We start from the raw sequence: 20,691 nt of genomic DNA, 5'->3' as shown, positions 1-20,691 counted from the left end.
AGTTTCATCTGTCCATAGAATATTTTGCCCGTAGCACTATGAAACGTCCTGGTGAGCTTTTGCAAACTGCAGACGTGCAGCAATGTTTTTTTGGACAGCAGTGGCTTCTTCCGTGGTGTCCTCCCATGAACATCATTCTTGTTCTCGTGTTTCTCATTTCGTAGACTCATCAACAGAGATATTAGCATGTTCCAGATATTTCTGTAAGTCCTTAGCTGACACTCTCGGATTCTTCTTAACTTCATTGAGCATTCTGTGCTGTGCTCTTGCAGTCATCTTTGCAGGACAACCACTCATAGGGAGTGTAGCAACAGTGCTGAACTTTCTCCATTTATAGACAAATTGTCTTACCGTGGACTGGTGAACATCAAGGTTTTTAGAGATACTTTTGTAACAAATCTCAGAAGACCTAAAATTAAGAACTTTTTTTTTGAGGCATGGTTCACATCAGGCAATGCTTCTTGTGAATAGCAAACTCAAATTTTGTGAGTGTTTTTTTAATAGGGCAAGGCAGCTCTAACCAACATCTCCAATCTCGTCTCATTGATTGGACTCCGGGTTAGCTGACTCCTGACTCCAATTATCTTTTGGAGAAGTCATTAACCTAGGGGTTCACCTACTTTTTCAACCTACACTGTGAATGTTTAAACTTTGTATTCAATATAGACAAGAAAAATACAATAATTTGTGTGTTATTAGTTTAGGCACACTATGTTTGTCTATTGTTGTGACAGATGAAGACCAGATCAAATCTGATACCAATTTATGCAGAAATCCAGGAAATTCCAAAGGGTTCACATACTTTCTCTTGCCTCTGTAGCTCCCATGCCAATTTCAAGTTTTCCTAAACTAATATCTGTGTAACTCAGAAATATGAGGTTATTTCAGAATGAAAGTTAACTGGCTAGCGCATCATACTTTGTGACATTATGTTAGCTAGCTACCCCAGTTAGATAATGTGTTTAAACTTAATGGGTCGGCATGCTTTAAACAAAAAAAAGTAAACTGACTTGCCTAGTTAAACAAAGGTAAGAACAAATTCTTATTATCAATGACGGCCTAGGAACAGTGGGTTAACTGGGCTCCTGAGTGGCACAGTGGTCTAAGGCACTGCATCTCAGTGCTAGAGGCGTCACTACAGACCCTTGTTCAATTCCAGACTGTATCACAACCGACCATGACTAGGAGTCCCATAGGGCGGCGCACAATTTGCCCAGAATTGTCCGGGTAAGGGTTTGGCCAGGGTCGGCCGTCATTGTAAATAAGAATTTTTTCTTAACTGACTTGCCTAGTTAAAAGGTTCAATTTTAAAAAGCTTGTTGCGTTCTCCCTGGTGTACTAGTTCTAAATAATATAATCTGTTCAAAACAGTGGCAGCTTATGCAGCATAGGTTGTTCGGTTTTTGACATGCAAATGTGAAATATGTGCATTTACAAGGTTGTTCAAATGCACAGATGTCTTTTAGACAATATATAAAGCTAACACCAAGCTCTTCACTCCCCTGGTATTCAGCCAATCAGCAGCCGCCACTGGTAGCATATCCACTCCCTCCAACAGCAATTTATTGTCTAAGGCTTGGCCTTAGAGGAATGATAATGCTGGGGCAGCCATGCTAGAGTGGAGAGAGAGAGAAACTCACCTCATACGAGTCTCCAGCACACAGCCGTGCGAACCCTGCTAGACCTGCAACACAAACAAAAAGGTTCAAGGCCTCATACAAACACTAACAATGCAACAGTGTGATTGAAATAGACCAACACAGTCTGGAGTCACAGACAGGGAAGAGGAAGGAGTTGGCTAAAATGAACGTACCCTTCATTTTCACATGGAACTCTCCCAGCTGGTTTTCCAGCTCGCTCTCCAACATGCACATGTTCTGCAAAGAGTGAACGTTAAGCAAAGACATCAGGCAGTCAAAACTACAAACATAGTACTAATATCAGAACACCTATTCTTAGTCAGGTTACCCTGCAGTCTTTGAAATCCATTTTAGGACACTGACTATCCACAGCTCCCTGCCCATCTTACCCTGTTCCCCATTCCTTCCTTCCATCCTTCCACCACAGTCCTCTATCACACCCCTCACCTCTGTGTACTCTTTGTAGCCCTTGTTGGCCTCAGACAGGCTCTCTCTGGCCTCGCGGCTGCCCTGGGAGTCTGTGTAGGCCTTCACCATTTTATTGGCACCATCCCTCAGCCGGCGCTGCATACAGTAGGCCTCATACAGCTCGTCAACCTGAGGAGGACAAAACACAGTTATGCATGGTTCATTTAATTTGTCCCTTACAGTGGTTATACAATTACTGTATATCCACTGTATATTATAGTTTTGTTGTTTATTTTATTCACCAACCATTCAAGAATACACCCTAAACCTCTCTTCATAAATCATTTTCAATAATAGTAATCCATTTAGTTCTACGGTCCATTTCCATCATAATGGAACCCTTATGCATGTAATTGCACCATAATCCTTCCCTTGGTTCTTGACAATTTCACGACCTCTGAAAAAAGTGTGTCTGTAAAATGAAGACGCAACTGCAATGCAGTGGAAGTCCAGATGGGGACATTCCACTGGCCTCACAAACACAAATATAAACATAAGTTAGAAACTATGCGTCCTGTTGGCCACCTTATTGCTCTACGACTTCCTCACGCATCTCATATGTACTGTATATATATATCAACATTTTATTGATCCGCCAGCAGATTTGGGGAGCCAGCTATTGAACTGTAAGCTGTTACGGGAGACAGGAAACAGTTAAAGCACTTAGACAATACAATAATACACACATTCATACTCACTCCCTGTGACAAATGCTGACAATCTCAACGATACAGTACAACCACCAAACACAAAAACAAAACACTGTCTGCATGTCCCATCAAATAACATTGTAGCAGACTCTCAGATTAAACATGCATTCACCTTGTCAAAAACATCACACATTATTTTCAGGTCACAAGAGAAATGTGGTATTGTGTGTTTTGACATTGTGCTGGTTTTCTGAATCAGTGCACATCGCTTTCAGCTCGGTGCCTCATTCACTAAAAGATGCCCACTGTCTCCCCACTTTCAGACACCCTGATTCACCAAAGTGAGTGACCCAGCATGTCAGGCCCACACTATGTGGATCCACTGAGCTGCTGCCAACCCGCCAGCCTGAATGAATTAGTAAACAAACACCATGAGAGCTCCATTCACTAGAGTAGAGTAGACTCCTTGGGAAATGTTTTATGAGTGAGTGAGAGGGTGCATCGCCATCTTTTATATTCTACGGTCACATTCCCTCCATTTGGTGATGATCACAGAGGCCTGTAGTGCACCTGACGTACAACAGTACTCTATACCTGCCTTCCTGATGACCCTCTCTGAACACGGTCTCAACATGTTGGTTTGAAGACTATCCTCTCATTAACATGATGGCGTAGCAGTCAGACGCATTTGTCCTTCGTCTTGTCGTGTCCCATGTATATCTATTTTTCTAAACCCTTACTTCAAAATACTCTCCTGCAACCCGCCTCACCCAATGTGGTGTGGATCTGCTTTTTCTCTAACATATTTTTCTTTGAACTAATCAGTGTTCCTCTCCCTGGAAGTCTTTAGTAAAAGGCAAAAGGCTTGTGCATAATGAAGAGAAACCAGAGTCATTATGGGGTATTGTGTGTAGATTGATGAGGAAAAAATAATTTCACACATTTTAGAATAAGGCTGTAACGTTACAAAATGTGGAAAAAGTCAAAGGGTCTGAATACTTTACGAATGCACTGTAGGTGAATATGGAAAATTCCCATATTTAACAAGATATGACTGCAGACACCCAGCAGGGTTGGGTTTTCCCATTCCCTAAATTCTTCTCCATTGATGTGATGATTAAAGCAGAAGTGCTCCCCTGCGTAACTGACTGGGTGCAGTGGGGGAAGAAACCAAATCCTGGCGCACCAAAGAAGTGTCAAGGGACGCCAGTTGAGTCACTCCTATCAAATCGCATTGAGAGCATACGTCAATGACAGAATCAACTTGAATTGTTGCATCTTGTTGTGTTGTTGTCCTCCGGTGGCTAACAAGCTAAAATAGCCCCTTTCTTAAATTAGCCATGGATGGAGAAAGGGAATTGGACTTGTGGTTTTACTTAATTCTCTGTACTGGCCAATGATTATAACGGCGACAGACCACTCAAGGAACCTTCAGAATAAAAACTAATCAATGGCGTTTCCTTCTGGAGGGGCAATCAGCCTAACTCAGTCGCCAGGAAGAGGAAGGGCAGGTCAACAACTGGTTAAGTTTACGTTCAAATAAATATATTTTTAAAAACCGCTGCTCTCCTTATCCAGGTGATGGGCTGAGACATTTGACTGCTAGGAGATCAGACTCCCAAAGGCAAACCCCGCTTGTAAAACACAAACTAGTCAAACATCAAACAGGTAGGAGGAAGAAAATAAGGAGGAAGAAGATGGAGGTGTTCCTGTGCTGCGGCAGCTGTGTCGGGTTAGCAGCCTTGCCAGTGTCCTGCTCTCTCAGGAGGGTTAAAACGCTCAGAAAACAATCTAGGAATGTGAGATTAGCCTGAGGCCACCCCCTGCCAGTTAACCACACCCAGCCATACTGTGTGTGCATGTGTGATGAAGCTCAGTTGCACCAATGCAAACAGGGCTGGTTTTGAAAACTAGAAAGCAGCACTCACTCATAAGTACAGTGACTACCGTAATTTCCGGACTATAAGCCGCTACTTTATTCCCACACCTTGAACCTCGCGGCTCCAGTTTCAACTGTTCTGCCTTACTATTATTCAACCATGCTGGTCATTTATGAACATTTGAACATCTTGGCCACGTTCTGTTATAATCTCCACCTGGCACAGCCAGAAGAGGACTGGCCACCCCACATATGCTCTCTCTAATTCTCTCTTTCTTTCTCTCTCTCGGAGGACCTGAGCCCTAGGACCGTGCCCCAGGACTACCTGACATGATGGCTCCTTGCTGTCCCCAGTCCATCTGACTGTGCTGCTGCTCCAGTTTCAACTGTTCTGCCTTATTATTATTTGACCATGCTGGTCATTTATGAACATTTGAACATCTTGGTCATGTTCTGTTATAATCTCTACCCGGCACAGCCAGAAGAGGACTGGCCACCCCACATAGCCCGGTTCCTCTCTAGGTTTCTTCCTAGGTTTTGGCCTTTCTAGGGAGTTTTTCCTAGCCACCGTGCTTTTACACCTGCATTGTTTGCTGTTTGGGGTTTTAGGCTGGGTTTCTGTACAGCACTTTGAGATATCAGCTGATGTACGAAGGGCTATATAAATAAATTTGATTTGATTTGATTTGATTTAATTGTCACCCTCATGGCAAAGACACGGAGAAATGCATATGATGCAGCTTTAAAGTTGAAGGCGATCGATCTGGCTGTTGGAAAAGGAAATAGAGCTGCTGCATGGGAGCTTGGCCTTAATGAGTCGATTATAAGACTTTGTAAACAGCAGCGTGAGGAACTGACTCAGTGCAAAAAGACAACAAACCTCTCAGAGGGAAGAAAAGCAGATGGCCCAAAGTATTTGCAGCCACTCGACATCAGTGTAAATCGTGCATTTAAGGTGGCGCTCCTTGTTCAGTGGGAGGCTTGGATGACAAGTGGGCAGAAATCCTTCACTAAAACGGGCCGCATGCGAAGAGCAACTTATGGTCAAGTCTGCCAGTGGGTCCTGACAGCGTGGAGCATTGTCAAAAAATCCACTATCATCAACGGGTTTCGAAAGGCTGGACTGCTGCGTGTTGAAGGGGCAGCATGAGCTCAGCGGGGTATTTGCCTCCGGATGAAAGTGACGAGAGCGACAATGAAAACGAGCCAACATCGGATGAAGCAATTCTGAGGCTATTCAACTCCGACACTGAAGGAGATGACTTCAGTGGTTTCAGTGCACAGGAGGAGGAAGATGGTGACCAATGACTTCCTTGGTAGGCTACTGTTTATTTTTGTTACAAGCAGTGTTTCGTTAAAGCCTATTTATTTTTGTTACAAGCCGTGTTTCGTTTAAAGGCTGTGTAAAGTTAATTTGTTTCAATGTACCGGTAGGCACCTGCGGCTTATAGACATGTGCGGCTTATTTATGTACAAAATACATATTTTTTAAATAATTAAGTGGGTGCGGTTTATATTCAGGTACGCTTAATAGTCCAGCAATTACGGTAAGCCAAAAGCTGCTGGACCTTACCCCTGGACTGCAACCTGTCAGGTACTCACCCACATAATCACTGTTAGAGGCCCTGTCTGTCTGCTAGGCCTGCTGTAGTGTGTGGGTGGCTACAGACATACTCTGAGTGGTCAGTTGTAATCAAATGAAAACCTAACATTACTTGTTTCATTTCACATAAAGTTATGTAAGCTACACACTGTAACACACCTTTTCACATCTATTCCTATCTGACACACCCATGAAAAATAACTTCTACAAGCACATAGTTTATTTACCAGTCACACTATGGTTTCCCCATTCTTTCTCTCACACACACACACACACACACACACACGACTCACCTTGCTTAGATGGAACTCAAGCCGTCGCATGAACCTCTCATTCACTTTTACTTGCTGTTGTAAGAAACACAAGAAGGACTCAAAATTATGCTAACCTTCATTCTCAAAGTAAAATAAATGGATAGAATGTAATTTGGGACCAATGGATAGCTGTCGGATTGTTTTGGTGAAATCTAATATGATTACTGTGTGCTACTGTGCAATGGAGTGGGTGAAAAATAAAAGACAGGGTCAAACTCACCTTATCCAGCTCATAGAGAAACCCCTGAAGAGGAACAAGATCACATTATTATACTGTCCAGTAAAAATCCATTGCCAGATCAAGTGAGCATACACCATTTTAAGGCAGATTCAAGCCCTGGTGGTACCTACCAGGCGAGAGTTCCTCTTGGACTCCCTCATCTGTTGGCTCAGGCTGTCCAGCTCCATCTGGTGCACCTGCAGGTAAGACCTGAGACGTACATGGCATGTCAATTTCCTGTATGTCTGAGCAGGCATGCATGACAGTAACGTATTGTGAAAAAGTGCTTTTGTGTGTGTGTGTGTGTGTGTGTGTGTGTGTGTGTGTGTGTGTGTGTGTGTGTGTGTGTGTGTGTGTGTGTGTGTGTGTGTGTGTGTGTGTGTGTGTGTGTGTGTGTGTGTGTGTGTGTGTGTGTGTGTGTGTGTGTGTGTGTGTGTGTGTGTGTGTGCGCGCTCACTGCAGGCCTCTCTTCAGAGCCTCATAGACTTCGTCTAGCCTCTCAGGCTGGGGCACCTTGGGCGGTGGTGATTTAGCAGAGAGGGTGAACATCCTGCTGACTCTGGAGGGCTTCCTGGTGACCCCCAGGGTGCTGAACGCTGATAGGTTTCTAAAACATAAAACACAATACTTTTTACTAATGGCAAGACTGAAAATGCAGCACTGCAATCACTGACTGTTGGTGAATTAATGGAATCAATGTTATTTAAACATGACATGGAGATAAGTCTCATTCATACAGAACAGGCCAAAGACATGTTGATGTCTCCTCACTAGCAAGGACACTGATGGAGTATCCCATCTCCAACACACCCTTCCAAGGCATATTTTATTGCAACTTGTGTTAAGAAAAGATTTGCACAGTCAGGGGTAATGATAACATTCTGAGTTAAAATAATAAGTTACACTTTATAAAATCCAACAGGTAATCAATGTGAGTCAAGACTCCTCTTTCACAGATGACAGGCCAGTCAATGGGCTACGGAAGAGAAATGCATTAGTCTGTCTAGCCTGCTCATAATCTCTTCATCTTTGAAAAAAACTCACAAAAGATATCTTATAAGACTCAACACACCTTTCACTCCCTCATCCAGGCATAACTAATAACCATGAAGTGAATCATAACTACTGCTTCATGTTAATGCATTCCTTACAACTGTGGACAGCATAATTCATATTTAGATTTTTTCAGCTAAATTCTAACTTCTAGAGACGGCTTAATTTCCTTTTCCTCCATCTCCTGAGGCTCTCGGTCTCTAACACGAACTCATGCGCATGTTACTCAAGCATACCCACTCCATTCTCCTCTCTGTTCCCCCTTTCATATTCTGACCTGGTTTCTTCTCTTCATTAATAAATAACTAGTGCCCTTGATTTCCCTCCATTCTACCTGACAGGGAATAAAGAAAATCCCTTTGGATAGACCAAAGCTTTGCTTGTTCGATACTACTACACTGTTGGAGCTATGATTTTGCTACACCCACAATAACATCTGCTAAATATGTGCATGTGACGAATAAAATATGATTTGTCATGGAAAGAGCAAATGCTCTCAATGTTTTGTATACTCCGTGTGTAATGTAATGTTATATAAAATATATAAATACATATATTATAAATATATTTATAATATATATATATATATATATATATATATATATTTTTTATAACAAAGTATTGAGAAACTTTTGTTATTGACCAAATACTTATTGTCCACCATAATTTGCAAATAAATTCATTAAAAATCCTACAATGTGATTGTCTGGATTTCTTTTCTCATTTTGTTTGTCATAGTTGAAGTGATGATGGTGATGAAAATTACAGGCCTCATCTTTTTAAGTGGGAGAATTTGCACAATTGGTAGCTGACTAAATACGTTTTGCCCCACTGTACACACACACACACACACACACACACAGACAGAATTCAGAAAGTATTCAGACCCCTTCTATTTTTTGACATTTTGTTACGTTAGACTTATTCTAAAATGGATTTAATACATTTTTTTCCTCAATCTACACACAATACCCCATAATGACAGGGGGGAAAGATGATTTTTTTTGTGTGTGCAAATTTATTACAAATAAAAAACAGAAATCCCTTATTTACATAAATATTCAGAACCTTTGCTATGAGACTCGAAATTGAGCTCAGGTGCATCCTGTTTCCATTGATCATCCTTGAGATGTTTCTACAACTTGGAGTCCACCTGTTGTAAATTGAATTGATTGGACATGATTTGGAAAGACACACACCTGTCTATATAAAAAAAAGGTCCCACAGTTGATTGTGCATGTCAGAACAAAAACCAAGACACAGATCTGAGGAAGGGTACAAAAATTATCTGCAGCATTTAAGGCCCACATGAACACAGTGGCCTCCATCATTCTTAAATGGAAGAAGTTTGGAACCACCAATACTCTTCCTAGAGCTGGCAAGATTGAACTATTTGGCCTGAATGCCAAGTGGCACGTCTGCAGGAAATCTGGCAACATCCCTACGATGAAGCATGGTGGTGGCAGCAGCATCATGTTGTGGGGATGTTTTTCAGCAGCAGGGACTGGGAGACTAGTCATGATCGAGGGAAAGATGAACAGAGAAAAGTATAGAGACATCCTTGATGAAAACCTGCTCCAGAGCGCTCTGGACCTCAGACTGGGGCGAAGGTTCACCATCCACCGACCCTAAGCACACAGCCAAGACAACGCAGGGGTGGCTTCGGGACAAGTGTCTAAATGTCCTTGAGTGGCCCAGCCAGAGCCCGGACTTGAACCCGAACTAACATCGTTGGAGAGACCTGAAAATAGCTGTGCAGCGACACTCCCCATCCAAACTGACAGAGCTTGAGAGGCTCTGTAGAGAAGAATGGGAGAAACTTCCCAAATACAGGTGTGCCAAGCTTGTAGTGTCATACCCAAGACGACTCAAGGCTGTAATCGCTGCCAAAGGTGCTTCAAAGGGTCTGAAAACGTATGTAAATATATTATTTGTGTTTTTTGCTTCGTCATTATGGGGTAGTGTGTGTAGATTGATGAGGAAAAATAATTACTGTTACATTACTGTTAATAAGGCTGTAACTTAACAAAATGTGGAAAAATTCAAGGGGTCTGAATACTTTCCGAATGCTTTTTAACAGTAATGTACATTAGACCTCAGAGGGAGTGTCCTCACCTGTAGGGCTTATCGTAGGAGTTGACCCCAGCAAAGGACTGGCTCCTAGTGATGGATCTGGAAAGGACTCGGCGCGACGAGCGCATGGAAAGGGACATTGAGGACACAGCTCTGGAGGGACTCCCTGCAGAGACAAGAGAGGGAAGGCTTTAGAAGTTACACAGTGACAGACAAAATGGGGCCAGTTTGGAATTTGTCCTCAGGCACTGCAGGAAAACATCAAAATGAGCAGAGCAGAATTTTCTTTACAATTGAATCCGGCTTCCATTGTTCTTTCACAGGAACTCAATTATGCCATGAGTTTATTCTCAAATACACATTTCTTGAAATCTTGATAGGTCTATGCACTTCATCCTTATGAATCAAGATGGACATTTTTCAAACTGTGTTCCCTAATAAGCTGCAGGGGCTCCACACTTGTAACGCCCGGGGTGTAGTGGAGGAAGAAGTCAGGCGCAGGAAGCAGAGTTCAGGGTAGCGCTACTTTTAATGCACCACAACGGTGAACAGACGCCAACCCAAACAAATGCCCCAAACACAGGGAACTTAAACAGTCCAGCAAAATACGAACACACAGACAACCGTGAACTATAGCCGTGTACACGCGTACACTGAAATAATCCCGCACAACCAGCAGGCGGGCCGGCTGGTAAATAAAGCCCAACCAATTAGCCTAAACTAAACACAGGTGCAACTAATAAACAGAAAGGGATCAGTGGCAGCTAGTAGGCCGGTGACGACAACCGCCACCCCATCAGGAAGGGGAGCCACCTTCGGTAGGAGTCGTGACAACACACCTGGGACAAATACCAGTTCTTCACATCAAAGCATCTTATTATACAATGTAAATGCTGCCCTGAGAGCTCTTGGAGAGATTATGTAAGAAAACATTTAATCTCGTGCCTTGGAGAGATGTTTATCTGTATCTCTTTTGCATGAACAGTGATATGCAGATAGTTTGTTGTTTTTGGTTTAAAAGCACCAGCAAGTTGTCTAATTATCTGACAGATCAGTTAGTTTTAAGGTGTGGCAAATCTACAGGTTCAAATGTTCTGACATGTCAACATTCATTTGGTTTTCCAACTTTCAACAAGCCATAATTTGTTATAATGCATCTGCCATAAAGCATTCAGCAACTCAAAATGTTACATGTCAAAAGGCAGTCGGACTATTTCTGTATTTTAGGCTTCTCCCCCCCCCCCCCCATCTACTCCTGCATCCTCTGTATGCCTCCATATTCCCTCGCTCTTCCTGTGGTGCAAGGTCAAGCAGCGAGGGTACTGTGTGTCACCATTTCCACACTGGAAACAAAAGACCAGTGAAGATCAAGGGCTAACAGAGACACAGTGCAGACTGCAAACACATTACTGCTGCCTACCCACTATCTCTGTGCTCTACCTCTATCAGGTGAGGCAACCTCAAAGCACAAAGATTTTAGCTTCAATACACAAACTCAGTCCTATTACACACAAATCAAATATACATTTGAACTGTTCTCCCCAGGAGGAAGTGTAATTATTATTGTCAATGGTAACCACAGTTCTACTGAGCATTGTGGTTTTGTCAAGCCCTGTTAGTTTGATCGGTGTTGTCTTGTTTGGTCAGGAGCAGTAATATGAGTTCCTTAGATACAGAGATGCATTCAGGCCCTTAGGAAGGAGGTCAAGGTTTATATTGAACTTGTGGTAGACAGGAAACAGCAGTCACAGCTACAAATGCCTCACGTCATAAAACACAGAACTGAGCTGACCAGCTACGCTCAATACAATTCACTACAGCCAATTGAGTCCCCATAGCCCAACACTCATTCCCTACAGTAGCATTTCATCTACGTCCATCTCACTCAGCAAAACCCAGCCAAGGAGAAGGGGCTGCGAGTGTGAAACCTATAGAGAGACGAGGGAGAGGTCCTACAGCTCGAAACAGAACTACAGTAAATATCATATGTAAAATGTATATTTCACTCAATTCAGTGATTTTCACATGGAAGATGTCGGTAAAGTTAAAAGCTAGTCTGCCTGGTGAAAAATGTATATTTAATCACATACTGATCCCTGGTAAGATGATTTCCCTAATAAGTCAATTAGAGGCCTTTTACAATCAGTCAACTGTACTACTGCAAACAGCTCAGACTCACAAACAAACCCAGAGACACCCAGCTGCCAAACCCAAGGCAGAGGAAATGGTGACATTCTACAGGAAGTCTGAAGTCGGAAACTCTAAAAAGGAAGATGGTTGAGGAAAACAAACCTCTAGAACAGACTGAGATAAAGCTCTCTGCCTGGAATATTGACTGAACCCATTTTCTTTTCCTTCAATACAGACAGAGACCGAAAGAGGCAAAACAAGCTAAATAAAATGCAAAAAGGGGATCATGGAGCGTGAGAGATGGACAGACTAATACATAGTTGCACCTCTTCACCATAAACTGGTCATTATATTTGGCATATGATCGTTTCTGTGCCATATAGAGTACATTTGAGGAACCACTAGTATTTCTTTACACACAAATCATATACTGTGCCAAAACATATTTAAGTATACACCTTTGCAGCTGGTAGTACACGGCACTTACTGCACACGCACATCTTCAAGAGGATCATTCTCATCATGGGCATCACGTAGTAAACAGGACACAGGTAAGCGACACATGATCCTTTCTTCACTCAGCCTTGGATGAATACCTTGCTGCACTGCCACCCACACGCAGTGCACAGAGTCAACCATCCCAACAATACACCCAGCCCGTCCTGCCTGATTCCTACCCGTCCCAGAAGAGGTTAGGTCAGCCTGGGAATAAACAGGGTGATCACACGATGGGAAGTACCAGACTGCGTCTGGTACTTCCGGCGCCGACTGAGATGGCCGCCTCGCTTCGCGTTCCTAGGAAACTATGCAGTTTTTTTTTTTACGTGTTATTTCTTACATTAGTACCCCAGGTCATCTTAGGTTTCATTACATACAGTCGAGAAGAACTACTGAATATAAGATCAGCGTCAACTCACCATCAGTACATTTACATTTACATTTAAGTCATTTAGCAGACGCTCTTATCCAGAGCGACTTACAAGAATATGTTTTCCGCGACGCGGATCCTGTGTTCTGCCTTACAAACAGGACAACGGAATGGATCGCATGCAGCGACCCAAGGAAACGACTCTGAAAAAGAGGGAAACGCGGCGGTGTTCTGGTCAGACTCCGAAAAAGGGCACATCGCGCACCACTTCCCAGTATTCTTCTTGCCAATGTCCAGTCTCTCGACAACAAGGTTGATGAAATCCGAGCAAGGGTGGCATTCCAGAGGGACATCAGAGACTGCAACGTTCTCTGCTTTACGGAAACATGGCTTACTGGGAAGACGCTATCCAGGGCGGTGCAGCCAACGGGTTTCTCCACGCATCGCGCCGACAGAAACAAACATCTCTCTGGTAAGAAGAGTGGCGGGGGCGTATGCCTCATGACTAACGGGACATGGTGTGATGAAGGAAACATACAGGAACTCAAATCCTTCTGTTCACCTGATTTAGAATTCCTCACAATCAAATGTAGACCGCATTATCTTCCAAGAGAATTCTCTTCGATAATAATCACAGCCCTATATATCCCCCCCCAAGCAGACACATCGATGGCTCTGAACGAACTTTATTTAACTCTTTGCAAACTGGAAAACATTTATCCGGAGGCTGCATTCATTGTAGCTGGGGATTTTAACAAAGCCAATCTGAAAACAAGACTCCCTAAATTTTATCAGCATATCGATTGCGCAACCAGCGGTGGTAAAACCTTGGATCATTGTTACTCTAACTTCCGCGACGCATATAAGGCCCTGCCCCGCCCCCCTTTCGGAAAAGCTGACCACGACTCCATTTTGCTGATCCCTGCCTACAGGCAGAAATTAAAACAAGAGGCTCCCACGCTGAGGTCTGTCCAACGCTGGTCAGACCAAGCTGACTCTACACTCCAAGACTGCTTCCATCACGTGGACTGGGACATGTTTCGTATTGCGTCAGATGGGAATATTGACGAATACGCTGATTCGGTGTGTGAGTTCATTAGAACGTGCGTCGAAGATGTCGTTCCCATAGCAACGATAAAAACATTCCCTAACCAGAAACCGTGGATTGATGGCAGCATTCGCGTGAAACTGAAAGCGCGAACCACTGCTTTTAATCAGGGCAAGGTGTCTGGCAACATGACTGAATACAAACAGTGCAGCTATTCCCTCCGCAAGGCTATTAAACAAGCTAAGCGTCAGTACAGAGACAAAGTGGAATCTCAATTCAATGGCTCAGACACAAGAGGCATGTGGCAGGGTCTACAGTCAATCACGGACTACAAGATGAAATCCAGCCCAGTCACGGACCAGGATGTCTTGCTCCCAGGCAGACTAAATAACTTTTTTGCCCGCTTTGAGGACAATACAGTGCCACTGACATGGCCTTCAACGGAAACATGCGGTCTCTCCTTCACCCAGACGGCATCCCCAGCCGCGCCCTCAGAGCATGCGCAGACCAGCTGGCCGGTGTGTTTACGGACATATTCAATCAATCCCTATACCAGTCTGCTGTTCCCACATGCTTCAAGAGGGCCACCATTGTTCCTGTTCCCAAGAAAGCTAAGGTAACTGAGCTAAACGACTACCGCCCCGTAGCACTCACTTCCGTCATCATGAAGTGCTTTGAGAGACTAGTCAAGGACCATATCACCTCCACCCTACCTGACACCCTAGACCCACTCCAATTTGCTTACCGCCCAAATAGGTCCACAGACGATGCAATCTCAACCACACTGCACACTGCCCTAACCCACCTGGACAAGAGGAATACCTATGTGAGAATGCTGTTCATCGACTACAGCTCGGCATTCAACACCATAAATACCCTCCAAGCTCGTCATCAAGCTCGAGACCCTGGGTCTCGACCCCGCCCTGTGCAACTGGGTACTGGACTTCCTGACGGGCCGCCCCCAGGTGGTGAGGGTAGGCAACAACATCTCCTCCCCGCTGATCCTCAACACGGGGGCCCCACAAGGGTGCGTTCTGAGCCCTCTCCTGTACTCCCTGTTCACCCACGACTGCGTGGCCACGCACGCCTCCTACTCAATCATCAAGTTTGCGGACGACACAACAGTGGTAGGCTTGATTACCAACAACGACGAGACTGCCTACAGGGAGGAGGTGAGGGCCCTCGGAGTGTGGTGTCAGGAAAATAACCTCACACTCCACTTCAACAAAACTAAGGAGATGATTGTGGACTTCAGGAAACAGCAGAGGGAACACCCCCCTATCCACATCGATGGAACAGTAGTGGAGAGGGTAGCTAGTTTTAAGTTCCTCGGCATACACATCACAGACAAACTGAATTGGTCCACTCACACTGACAGCGTCGTGAAGGCGCAGCAGCGCCTATTCAACCTCAGGAGGCTGAAGAAATTCGGCTTGTCACCAAAAGCACTCAAACTTCTACAGATGCACAATCGAGAGCATCCTGGCGGGCTGTATCACCGCCTGGTACGGCAACTGCTCCGCCCTCAACCGTAAGGCTCTCCAGAGGGTAGTGAGGACTGCACAACACATCACCGGGGGCAAACTACCTGCCCTCCAGGACACCTACACCACCCGTTGTTACAGGAAGGCCATAAAGATCATCAAGGACATCAACCACCCGAACCACTGCCTGTTCACCCCGCTATCATCCAGAAGGCGAGGTCAGTACAGGTGCATCAAAGCTGGGACCGAGAGACTGAAAAACAGCTTCTATCTCAAGGCCATCAGACTGTTAAACAGCCACCACTAACATTGAGTGGCTGCTGCCAACACACTGTCATTGACACTGACCCAACTCCAGCCATTTTAATAATGGGAATTGATGGGAAATGATGTAAATATATCACTAGCCACTTTAAACAATGCTACCTTATATAATGTTACTTACCCTACATTATTCATCTCATATGCATATGTATATACTGTACTCTACATCATCGACTGCATCCTTATGTAACACATGTATCACTAGCCACTTTAACTATGCCACTTTGTTTAGTCTACACACTCATCTCATATGTATATACTGTACTCGATACCATCTACTGTATGCTGCTCTGTACCATCACTCATTCATATATCCTTATGTACATGTTCCTTATCCCCTTACACTGTGTATAAGACAGTAGTTTTGGAATTGTTAGTTAGATTACTCGTTGGTTATCACTGCATTGTCGGAACTAGAAGCACAAGCATTTCGCTACACTCGCATTGAACATCTGCTAACCATGTGTATGTGACAAATAAAAATGGATTGGATTTGATTTGATTATTGAGCGTAACAAACATAAAACCAGGAGAGTCGTACGCCACATAACTACAGGCTTCCATCGGGCCCCATGATGAGTGTGGTGTTGCTGGACAGGGTGTGAAGCCCATAGACATGTGGTTACACCCATTGTTCTGCTGCTTGGCCCCGTTCCTGAACAGTTCTAGAAGGGGGAGAAAAAAAAGCACACAGGGGCCATCCACTCCATCATACCCACTCTGATCCACCCTCAGCATCATGATGCACATCAAAGCGTCACCCTTCTCATCTTAATGTGTATATCACACCTGCAGGTCAAAGGAGTCTCTTGGGTGTTTATAAGCAAGGGAGTTGTTTATGTGGTCTCTGTATTGTGTTGAGTCTGTGAATGAGTGTGTTAGAAAACACACCGTCTGTTTTGTGATCAGCCACAGAGAGAGGTGCAGCTGGAGTAACAAAAGCACTATTGACATGGCCAAGGGACAGCCAATGGGGAATGGACATGGCCTCAGATACAGGCTTCACCCCCTATCAACCAGCCGGTCTCCCTCTAATATTCCAAACACAGCAGAGATACGCAGGGTCTACTGTCCCCTGGGGCAGACAGGCCCTGAAAAACACAGGCACAGTGGACCACTCAGAACAGAGGGTCACAGGACTGGGCCAGGGTCCCAGGAATGATCAGCAGTGGGGGTAGGGTGAAGGGGCGGTAGGGCATACCAGTTCCCTAATACAATACTGGGCTGAGGGACAGGGGAAGGGCTAGCCGGCTCAAAAAACAACACTGGGGACAGACAAAATGGTTCAACAAGATTTTTAAAAACACAAGTACAAGAGTAGAGAGGCACTTAGCACCACAAAACACAGCAAGTAGACATTTCTGGGTCACCCAGTAACCCCACGTGCAGTTTAAACATCCTTTACTGACCTTACATAACCATTAAAGCTCTGGATTATGGGAAATAAAACTGGAACCCTATAACACACACTGAGTGGATGGTGAGAGCCCTGAATGCTGATTGGCTGAAAGCTGTGGTATATCAGACCGTATACCATAGGTATGACAAAACCTTTATTTTTACTGCTCTAATTACATTGGTAACCAGTTTATAATAGCAAAAAGGCACCTCGGGGGTTTGTGATACATGACCAATATACCACAGCTAAGACCTGTATCCTAGCACTCCACATTGAGTCGTGCATTAGAACAGCCCTTAGCCGCAGTATATTAGCCATATTCCAATTTGTAAGTCGCTCTGGATAAGAGCGTCTGCTAAATGACTTAAATGTAAATGTAAATGTAATACCACACCCCCACGGGTCTTATTGCTTAAATAAATTATCAAATTTCCAAGCAGTAGGGCTAAGCATCATCTCTCTAACCACCAACCTTTTGGTGAGCTTATATAAGAAAAAAAAGGAAATCAAAACAAGCTAGAGGAAACTAAATGAGTCAATGTTTTTATTGAAATTATTGGGTTTATGAGAGACGGCTTGGTGCTCCCTCCCTCGACAGATCCAGGAAATGATCAGCAGGTTGGTTCCTGATCCTAATGGCCCCCGGCAAGGAGTCATGTGTCCGCTCTCTATGAGAAAGTCCCTAAACACGTGTGTCCCTTTCCTTCCCTTCCCTCAACCAACCAGAGCCTACAAAAAAGCCCCTCTCCATCCACCCCCTTCTCAATTCTCCTCACCAGTCCTCCACTCCTGTTCTACAGTTATCTAACACCTCCACTGAATTAAGAGATCAGATATGATTCAAATTCAATACCGTTTACCAGACTCATCGCAGTGCTCTGATTTCTGTCAAGCCCCCTAGTCACTGTCCATTGTCTCAAAGTCCATGGGTATGTTTACAACACTGGCCATGAGGGACAGGTTTGAAATACTGTTCCTCAAATCTCCACAACAACAGGACCTGACCAGAGTGTGACCAAATCATAAGCATAACCCACATATTGAAGGACCGACCGTAGGGTATGTTAGTAAGTCACAGACAGCCACAGCACTGCATGCATGAACACAGGTGTTGACACACTGCCCCCCGAAAAAGCTGGTCTACCTCAAACCCCCCTAACACAGATCTGTGGGGCCGACGACCTTCAAAGACCCCATTTGTTTCCTCCCTACAGACCAAATTAAACCACGTTAATTTAAACATCCAGTGGGAGACCACCTGGGAGTTACGACAAAACTACAGTCACCCCCCTTGACCACAAACCTACAGAACAACACTGGGGACCGTCTAAGACTGAGATAGTATAGCCTGAGTTGTTATCAGGAAGAACAAGAATGGAAGAAGGGTTTCTTCCCCCTGCTTTCAGGGCAGTGCCAGGCAGATCAAACTTCAAGTCTGACAAACAGGACTATGCAAAGCTGGAAAAGTGGAATACAGCCTCAAACAGAGAGAGATGGTGAGGGAACAGAGAGACAGCAAGAAAAACTAAACATCCACAATCGATGGGAAAACAGAAAAAAAATATGTATACACAAATTGGTATGGGTTAAGCACGAGGTAACATTTTACAACATGCCTCCATTGCCTGATACTGTGAGAAATACTTCAAAACAAGCAACTACACCAAAATCACCTCGCACTTACAGTCTACCAACACCACCATTCCAAGACTAGAGTAACACTACAGACTAAACTAACATCCCACCACTTCAAAACTCCATTGTACCCTAGAACACAATAGAACTATATCAAGTCTACAAGCCCTGCTGGTTAAAAGGGGTACCTCCATATCCACTGTACATCTTTGCTAGTGTTGTGGCTTCCCCTCAGTGTTGACCACCCAGACCAGGAGAGGTTTCCTTGGGTCGAATCAAGTAAAGAGATCCACATACAGCGATCCAACAACAGAGATCCAGCAACATCTACTCATCTGAAGTAGAATCTCTGGCCCAGAAGAAGGGGAGCGCAGAGCAGAGGCGCTGCCAGGAAATGGGAAGGCGTTCACCCTCCCAGCAGCCCTCTCCTCCTCCGGCTTCCTCTATTCTTCCCTGGCTAACATCACACTCTTCCTGCCTCTCCCAGCAAGACCAGCACATTGTTTCCAAATCATAAATTACATGTAATTATACATTTGTGTTCTCTACTGCAATTATATACCATAAATAGTACCCCAAATAGCTTTGTGTAAACGATTGACAACTAAAAAGGGACCCCAAGAAAAGTGTTCATCTTGAAACTTAACTCAGGCCTTAGTATTTTTCCTTGACTCATACGCGCAACTCAAGACTGTGATAACAGAACACAATGAGGTGATCCTTATCAGCCTTGAGTCATTTATCCTTGACAAATCCCTACTTGTCTTAGCCTGCCAGACTGTCTATCGATGTTGTAAAGGGTTTACAATAAATACCCAGACACCCCAGAGCATGATGCACCAAATAGGAAATTAAAGCTCACATCTCCTTCAGAAACACAGCTGGTCTTCCCCCATCTTACAAGATTGCATACTTGAACTCTGCAAGACAAAAACATCAAGTGGAACTGCATGTTGTCCAACAAAAATTCCAGAGATGACAGACTCCTTAAATCTTGTGTGATCAGTAACTTGTTTGATGACCAATTCTAATTCTCAACAGCACACCTTGAATAGTGTTGTGAAAGACAGGACAGGCAAAAGAGACTTGAGAACCTGACTGGAAGCTTATGATCACACTGAAGGTGACACAGCTCTAGTTCAGGTTCTTAACCGGATTAGGTATATGGCTGCACTTTACGCTGAGGAATGAAAGTAATGGTAACAATAACCTAAAAGGCACATCAGTCACTGTCAGCAGTATGCCATCAGAATAACAGTTATTAGTCAACTGTTGCAACATGCCAAAAAAATACAATGACTCAAATCAGCAGAGCACAGTCTTTGACGAAAGTGGAGTGAGAATAGATGGGTATCTGCAAATACAAAACAGACTGGTTTATGAAATGGCGTTCCTCAATTGGACTTTTCCGCCAATAACTCAGGCCACTGCCCTTCTCCTGGAGGCAAAGACCTGGTTTTAATGTCTTCAACATGAGACACACAGTACTCTGTATTATCTACACATTTCCAGAGAGAAGGAAGCTTTAAACAACATATTTGGCTATTATTTCAGCCCAAGCTTCTCTTGCTGCACATTCAGCGTTCACTCAGATTAAAAACTTTAATGACAGCCATTAGGGCTGCACGATATAGGCATAACAATGTATTGCGATTTTTTTTAAACCAAATACATTTGCAATTTAACTCACGATATATATCAAAACACTTGAACTGTTGGAAGCATAGAAATAAATAAATAAAGGTGGAAGGTAGAGTTATTCTTGTTTGGAACAATCTTGACTGCATTTGACCTAACAGAACAGCATGCAAACTTAGTGTGGGAAGCAGCCGCAATAGGAGATAAAAACTGAGTAACTTTTTTATTTTTTTATTACATACGCTGCTGAGTGGCTGTTCAAAGT

The 20,691-nt window shown here is 43.9% G+C and overlaps 1 protein-coding gene and 1 non-coding gene across 6 annotated transcripts in view; both read right to left on the bottom strand.

Moving 5' to 3' along the window:
- Positions 1 to 20,691, bottom strand: part of LOC124037112 (rho family-interacting cell polarization regulator 1-like) — a 91,709-nt gene that overhangs the window by 39,600 nt on the left and 31,418 nt on the right. For 4 of the 5 annotated variants that reach the window (XM_046351766.1, XM_046351774.1, XM_046351788.1 and 1 more), the window contains exons 1-9: positions 18,977 to 19,108; positions 9,943 to 10,066; positions 7,232 to 7,381; positions 6,906 to 6,984; positions 6,775 to 6,798; positions 6,534 to 6,587; positions 2,088 to 2,237; positions 1,814 to 1,877; positions 1,641 to 1,684 (exon numbers count right to left, since the gene is read on the bottom strand). In XM_046351766.1, the coding sequence (XP_046207722.1) occupies positions 1,641 to 1,684; positions 1,814 to 1,877; positions 2,088 to 2,237; positions 6,534 to 6,587; positions 6,775 to 6,798; positions 6,906 to 6,984; positions 7,232 to 7,381; positions 9,943 to 10,066; positions 18,977 to 18,995 (708 nt within the window). In that variant the 5' untranslated portion in view covers positions 18,996 to 19,108. Of the gene's footprint in view, positions 1 to 1,640; positions 1,685 to 1,813; positions 1,878 to 2,087; positions 2,238 to 6,533; positions 6,588 to 6,774; positions 6,799 to 6,905; positions 6,985 to 7,231; positions 7,382 to 9,942; positions 10,067 to 18,976; positions 19,109 to 20,691 lie in introns of those variants that run through there. The other variant, XM_046351782.1, reaches the window with a different exon arrangement.
- LOC124048713 lies at positions 3,538 to 3,652 on the bottom strand. The gene has a single exon (XR_006841277.1). It is a non-coding gene; the product is annotated as a U5 spliceosomal RNA (small nuclear RNA).

The sequence above is a fragment of the Oncorhynchus gorbuscha genome, linkage group LG01 (genome assembly GCF_021184085.1).
Source record: "Oncorhynchus gorbuscha isolate QuinsamMale2020 ecotype Even-year linkage group LG01, OgorEven_v1.0, whole genome shotgun sequence".
NCBI lineage: Eukaryota > Metazoa > Chordata > Actinopteri > Salmoniformes > Salmonidae > Oncorhynchus > Oncorhynchus gorbuscha.
The sequence above is the reverse complement of the archived record's forward strand: the minus strand, read 5'-3'. Positions and strand labels throughout refer to the sequence as shown.